The sequence below is a fragment of the Centruroides sculpturatus genome, unplaced genomic scaffold, assembly GCF_000671375.1.
Source record: "Centruroides sculpturatus isolate CEXI.00-Female unplaced genomic scaffold, Cexi_2.0 scaffold1204, whole genome shotgun sequence".
In the NCBI taxonomy this organism is placed as follows: Eukaryota; Metazoa; Arthropoda; class Arachnida; order Scorpiones; family Buthidae; genus Centruroides; species Centruroides sculpturatus.
In genome coordinates, this window is record NW_019385392.1 from 163,527 (window position 1) to 171,367 (window position 7,841).

The 7,841-nt window shown below is 31.4% G+C and overlaps 1 protein-coding gene across 1 annotated transcript in view; it reads left to right on the forward strand.

The window, feature by feature from the left end:
* Window positions 1-7,841, forward strand: part of LOC111638458 (nucleolin-like) — a 24,048-nt gene that overhangs the window by 3,426 nt on the left and 12,781 nt on the right. Inside the window, exon 3 of the mRNA XM_023384181.1 lies at window positions 3,677-3,861. Coding sequence (XP_023239949.1) covers window positions 3,677-3,861 — 185 coding nt within the window. The remainder of the gene's footprint in view (window positions 1-3,676; window positions 3,862-7,841) is intronic.

Below are 7,841 nucleotides of genomic sequence, written 5' to 3' on the forward strand. Positions count from 1 at the left end.
ATAACTGATCCTGTTAGTGTTTTTTACAGACCCTAAACAATACCCATTTTGATAAACTTAAAACAGCAAATACATGTAATTTAAAGTAAAAATAATCAAATCCCCAATAACAAATTAAAATACACTACCAATAACTAAAATATGCAAGTAATGCCATTTTTTTTTTATTATACAGTAACTTGTTGCATTCCATGTACTTTGGCATCTTGCATGTGCATCCAATCTGGTGGCCATGTTTACTGCTTTCATGCTTCATAAGTTTTTTCATTTCAATTGTTGGTATTACAACTTTCCTCTTAGACTTGATTGCTTCCACACACTTCTTGAATGTCATGGTTAATAAGTAAAGGTTATGTTAGGTTGAATAAAGTTTTTGCATATTATTAACAGCTGTCATTATTTAACACAGATGTGTTTTTAATTATTAAAATCAGATATAAACAGTGGTGGTATTCAGCAGGTTCGCACAGGTTCGGCCGAACCCGTTGTTAACATTTTCAAAGTTTTCTGAACCTTGTTAAACACACAACATTTCTCAATGGTTTTGTTTCTTTTAAAAAATATATTAAAATATACGTATTATACTCTGTAACACTACTAAACTAGAGCCTTATACCCCGTTTGCCTTGGTACGACCTCCCTCAACTGTTTCAATCTCGACTGAAACGAGGTTCAATTGCAATTGACTCAAGAGAGTTCTTGAAACTAGATCCAGTCATAAGAGAGATCCCTTAATCCCATGCGCGCGAGAAAATACAAGATGGTATTGTTGGACTATCGACAGTGAAATAAAAGAGAGATTGTATTTCGAGAGATGATGACATCTGTATTATTAGATATATATTGCAAGAAAAAGTATTGTATTTATTTCTAACCAAAACTTCCATTTTGTTTGTCAGTGTTTGTCACTTACCACGTAGTTATGTCAGTTTTATCATCGTGTGTAATATATATCTTTTTTTATTTATATGAGTATCTTAAGGTCAGTTTTTGTGCTAATGTTGCTAATCCACCATTTGAGTGAAAAAAAAATTAAGGAAAAATTTTCTGTTGGCAAACCCTTTAAATATTTCGAATATCACCACTGTTTATACTGTATTTAAAAAATATTAGTTTTTCAATCCCATTTTCAGTAAGAGGACTTTTTTTTAATCTGAGCAAGTACCTAGATATAATCTGCCCCATTCCTCAACATTCCCAATGGAGATGTTGAGGGATGGGGCAGATTATATCTGGGATTGCTTACTCAGATTAGTTTCCTGGTTCCCCAAAGCAGCATGTTGATAGCTCAACTGCCTCAGCCATACTTCTGTATATATTTGAATTAAGATACTATTTCTTTGATTTCCCCTTGGGCAAGAGTAGTATTGATGCTCTTTTTATAATAGCTATTAGACTGCATTGTTATAGCATAATGCAATATTTTGCTTAGTTATTTTTTAAGCAGAATTAACATGAGAATATTGACAATGAAAATGTGATGCTTCAAACTACACAACCACAAGGGTACACAAACAATTTGAAAATGCAATGACCTTCATCCTACTAGTATAAATTAGATATTATGAAATAAGTCAACAAATTATATACTAATTCATTCATGTCGGTACTGAACTAAAAATATTTTACCCAAAATGTTTAATTCAGTGTTCCTAGTATCAGTGAATTTAGAATAATTCTGCAGGCTCAGTATCAGTGTACTTAGTTCTTCAAGCATCAATTAAAAACATTTTATATGGCTACATTAACTTATTTTTAAGTTAAATGTTAAGCACCCATTCTTAATTTAAATTTAAAATACTGCCTTGGCAATTAAGTCTTTATTAAGGCTTCCTATTACTGAGAACCCAGGATTGAATCTGAGAGGGTGAAAAAACCCTAGGAATTTAGGGATAGTCTAGTCAAACCCATCCTTCACTACTCAGTAGCCTCATTTGTGAGCGTGACCAAACACAATAGATATTAACTGGCTTTTGGCTTTCTCCACGTTATTTTTTTGGCTTTTCCATCCTGTGGAAAATAACATGCTAGAGATTTAATCCACAGCAAATCTAGTTGTCATTCTGTATTTAATCAGAGAATTAAGATCAGTTTTTATACTTTTCACATAAAGTTGAATATCACACTAATGCAAATTAATGCATACTTTAAATGAAGTGACGTATCGCTCAACTTTTTAAAATGAATCTTATCTGCTGATTTTTCTCCCTGTAAAAAAAAATTAGTATTTTAATTTTGTCTTAAAGTAACACATTTCTATGGTCACTGTTTTGCCACAAATTATATAATTTAAATACTGTAATTTTTTATTCTTAAGAATAAAAATTCTCAGTAGAACACATTCAAAATGCATTCCATTAAACTAAAACTCCTAACTATGCATGTGCTAAAAGGTCTTTGTGACCTCTAGCAAGATTGATGAATTGAAAATACATTTAAAGATCACTTCCTTATTGTAAAATTTTGAACTGCTTGTATAAATAAGCAAATTTTAGCTTTTATTTGCAAGCAGTTCTCATTCAAACTGCAAAATCCATGAATGGCAAAATATATAAACACTCCAATTAATTTTGTATTTGCTTACTGAATGTTTTAATATATAAAATTGAAATGAATTTAATTGTGGAATTCTTTAATACAAATCTTGAATATCTAAAAAATATTACTTTTCAAAGTTGTTTTGGATCCAAATATTTTCATATTGGACTGTGGTATGCATATCTAAGATAATAAATTAATCTTTAGATGATCTTTTAGTTTAAAATACAGTGGAACCTTGGTATACGACCTTAATTCGTTCCTGGTGTTTGGACTTATACTGAATAGGACGTATACCAAACCAACCTTTCCCATAAAAAGTAATGTAAAAATGATTAATCTGTTCTCATGTAAAAAAAGAAAAAAAAAATAGCTGGCTTTAAACACCTTGCTTTCCTGGCTAGTTCCTGCTTGATTTTTCATGAGATCAGCATGTATTTTTTTTAGCTTTCTCGCAAATAATTGCTTCTGATACGCTGTCGCCAGCACACTGTTTTTCAGTTATCCAAAGCAATAGCAATTTCTCAACATGATCTAATGTCTTCGATATCTGTTTAGAAATTGATTTAACCCCTTTTGCAATGTTAGCAGATTTATGTCTTTATTTTTCACAATTGTCGATATTATCGTTCTCGGAATAAGGTATGCAACAGTTAAATCTCAAATACACATGCCACCTTCATATTTCTCAACAATTTCTTTTTTCAGTTCCATTGTGATTCTAGTAAATTTTTTAGTTTTCTGCTGCTTTTCATTTGCCTTTTTGCAATTCATGATTAATAAAAATAATAAAATTTTACTTACAATTAAAATCAGAAGAAATTTAACAAAGTTATAAACTGTGGCACCGCGAACGTCTAGTCTGGTCTAGTACACCGATAGTACTACTTGTTCATAGATGGCGTGTATAATTAAGTCATATACCAAACAAAAGTCATATACCGAGCAAAATTTGTTTAGTCCAAACAAGACGTATTCCGAATTGGACATATTCTAAAGCAGACATATACCAAGGTACCACTGTAATTTTTTTGAACAGTTGATTTATTTCATTTTATTTTATTCCACATTGTTCTATTGAAATCTAAAATTATTTAATACAATTTTTTTTTCCTCACTAAAATTTCTTAATGTTTAGTCTTTCCAGATTATTCTGATGATGATGATGATGATTATGATGATGAAGAGGATGAGGAGGAGGAACAGAATGAAGAAAAGGAAGATGAAATAAAAATGAAAACTAAAAAAGTCTCTCTTGTAGATGTGTCTGAAAAATTGCCTAAAAAAAGAAAGGTTTCTAAATCTGATGGATTGCCAAAAAAGGTGAAAGACCTTACTAAACCTGTCTTATAACAAAATAGCATGGTTAGTAATGCAATCTTACAAACAGTGTGAGATCCAGCCTGGGGTACAGGGTAGGTTGTTACACCTGTATCACTTACTAGGCAGCTAGTCGGTAGGACTAGTTCTCTGTCGTCTACAAGAACGGCCTTTTCCAATCTTAGGGAAATCGAGTGGCGGGGGGGTCATTAGTTAGGCCGAATTTTAAGGTGGAGGTTGGTGATGGCGAAATCACCTTCCTTACGTCGGGTTCCCGACACCAGTTTGTCAATTAATCGATCCGCGGACAAACACGCAGGTGATTATTTTATAGATTTGATTCAGAGACAGTCTTTAACAAGTAAACAAGAATAAATTTAATTAAAACATAAATCAATAAAAATAGTACAAATATATGGTAGTAAGAGACAATGACTACAAATTACCACCTATAAGTCGAGAGATATATAGACTTATATTTAACCGATACACGATCGAGAGAGAAAGAGCTCACAAAATCGTTAGTAAACATATAACCTGTTTTAGTTGTCGTTCGTCGTCGTCTTGTAGGCAAGGGACACTTTAGAGATAAAGTTCATTTACTTCATTCCATGGGAGATCGATATGTGCACAAAATCAAAGTATATCTTCTCAGTGCTAACTCTGGAATTATTCTATGTGACTCGTCTAAGGGCGTTGGTCATTTGGAGAAATATGTATGGAGTCCTGACTCTTCCAGGTCTGTCGACGAACTCCCCGAATTCTGATAAATTTCCCCTATATCTCATAATTTACGACCAATCATCTGCCAGAAACTCTTTCATGTGAACGGATGAAAGGGGAATCAAAGAGGGGTAGATAGTTCCCATCTGAGCGAGATTTTTTTGCGGATAAGGGAAAAACAGAGGATGTACTAACTTCCCTAGAAGGAAGTAGCATCTGTTATCTATCTTTCCCACGTTGGAAATCATTAATTTCTCACCCAAACGAAAGAATATTTTGTAACAAAATATGAACATTATTAATAAAATTACTATTTTAGACCCGGGGGCCTTTCAGACCTCACAACAGTAAGAGAAGAGTTATGGCCAATAAACTTTGCCTCATCTTTTTTATAAAACATAGCAAACTCAATTAGTTTTTTACAACACGAATATCTTATTTATAAACTTCCCTTCTGAATTCTAGAACTGGAACTCAAACATAATGTTCTGTATCTAATTTCAATCTGATAAGCCTAAACTGCTGGATTATTTCTGGTTAAGTTTGCCTAACTGTTTGAATCTTGCATATACATATCCTTCCAATTTCTATGGGAGACCACTTACATTCCTTGTGCTGTAATTATCCAATTAGATTTCCTGTGTTATTCCTAACTGCCAGATTTTTAGATGCTGCACATTTTAAACTAATTTTCACTTTATTCATGGTATTTTTAAATTTATTATTAAAAAGTTATTTTTGAATATTCATGTACCCAATGGGATTCATAAATAATTACTGTATTTATAATTTTCTTGTGAAGACAATAAGATATAAACAAAATTATTGTTCAAGACCCATTTTTGTTAATACATTTTTGAATGTTAATGTGTGTTCTCTTTGGGAGCACAACTTTGGGTATTTTTATCATCCATAAATGACAGTCTTAAGCACCAAATAATAGAGGTTGTAGGTTCAGCTCTCTCTGGATCGACTCTTTTCTTCTAAATTATATTAAAGTTATAATTAGGCATTATCTCTTATTGAAATTAATAACATCTACCTCTAGTACCAAATTACTTAATTTCTAATTATTAATTGTAGCATAAAATAACCAAAATCTCAGCCTTAATTAATCGAGTTTTTATTAATACATCAGGCTTTGGGATGTCTATATATTTATGGATGATATTTGTTGTAGAAGCATGTAAAGCAAACATTTTTGCAAAGTACACATTGAATAAATGTAGCATTTTTACATGTTGCTGGAAAACAAACTTGTTTAAAAACATTTCTATCGTCCAACTAATTTGGAGGAGAATTGTACAAACCCTATCACATTTGAAAGTATCTGAGCATTTAATATTTTCTTTTGCCTCTGCAACTGCCAAAATTTAATGAAGAAACCTCAGCTACAATTAGATCTTGATTTTTGAAGGCTGCTTTCACAATACATGAAAGCATTATTTAAATGTAATTTTGCAATATTGTCATGTAGTGATTCTTCTCCAAATCCTTTATCTCATGCTAACATTGATAGTATAAAAAAGCCATCTTTTTTTCATTCTTTAGCAAATGAATATTCAGTTATAGACACTGGCAAGAAAATCATTGTTTAACCTAGAGTAAGCATGAACTATACATGAATAAACAGATTGTTTTGGTTTTTAAATATTGTTAGGTAGCATTTCTGAATTGGTTTTGATGTTAACTTGTTATTTGAAATGGGCTGATTTTTGTTGTTACTATTTATTGTATGTTTTGAAGTTTTCTAAAATTAAATCAGTTTTCTGGCAATACAATAAATTTAAAAAGTGTCATAAAGTGAAAATTATAGTTTTATAAAAAAAAAGTCACACTTATACTGAGATTCAAAACACCAACCTCATGATTACAAAACTGGCATGCCCATCAAGCCAATGACCACTCTAGAATTTCTATCATTTACAAACGTTAAGTAATTGTGCAATTTTCTTCTTTTAATTTTGAGTATTGTCCCTTATTGCTTGGCATATGTCAGTTGTTGGGGATGCACCATAATCTGTTTGTTCAAAATCAGTGATATCAATGTCATTCTGACCCCTCATGAGAGACACATTAAATTTGTTCAAAAACCGTTTATTGGCCATTTTTTAAAAATTCATAAAAAAATTACCAAATATTTAAACCTGTAATAAGAAAATTTCAGGGGGGGGTTTTGGTAGAAATGAAATATTACATCTTGCCTAATATAGGAGCAACATTTATTCTTGATACAAAAACTCTACTGTTATGATAATTTAATTATTTTAATTTATTTTATTTTATTAATTTAATTTAATTATTAAGTGTTGCATTTTTAAATTTAATGTTCTATTAATAAATCTAATGGTTCACAAAAATATTCCATATCAAAGAAATTAAGTTTCAAAAAGTAAAACTTAACTTTANTTTCCCCATTATAAGTAATGGAAAGTGAATGAATCCATTTACAGACCCTAAACAATACCCATTTTGATAAACTTAAAACAGCAAATACATGTAATTTAAAGTAAAAATAATCAAATCCCCAATAACAAATTAAAATACACTACCAATAACTAAAATATGCAAGTAATGCCATTTTTTTTTTATTATACAGTAACTTGTTGCATTCCATGTACTTTGGCATGTTGCATGTGCATCCAATCTGGTGGCCATGTTTACTGCTTTCATGCTTCATAAGTTTTTTCATTTCAATTGTTGGTATTACAACTTTCCTCTTAGACTTGATTGCTTCCACACACTTCTTGAATGTCATGGTTAATAAGTAAAGGTTATGTTAGGTTGAATAAAGTTTTTGCATATTATTAACAGCTGTCATTATTTAACACAGATGTGTTTTTAATTATTAAAATCAGATATAAACAGTGGTGGTATTCAGCAGGTTCGCACAGGTTCGGCCGAACCCGTTGTTAACATTTTCAAAGTTTTCTGAACCTTGTTAAACACACAACATTTCTCAATGGTTTTGTTTCTTTTAAAAAATATATTAAAATATACGTATTATACTCTGTAACACTACTAAACTAGAGCCTTATACCCCGTTTGCCTTGGTACGACCTCCCTCAACTGTTTCAATCTCGACTGAAACGAGGTTCAATTGCAATTGACTCAAGAGAGTTCTTGAAACTAGATCCAGTCATAAGAGAGATCCCACAATCCCACGTGCGTGAGAAAATACAAGATGGCTGCGGAACACGTGTCGGGCTATCGACAGCGAAATAAAAAAGATATTGTATTTCGAGAGACGATGACATCTT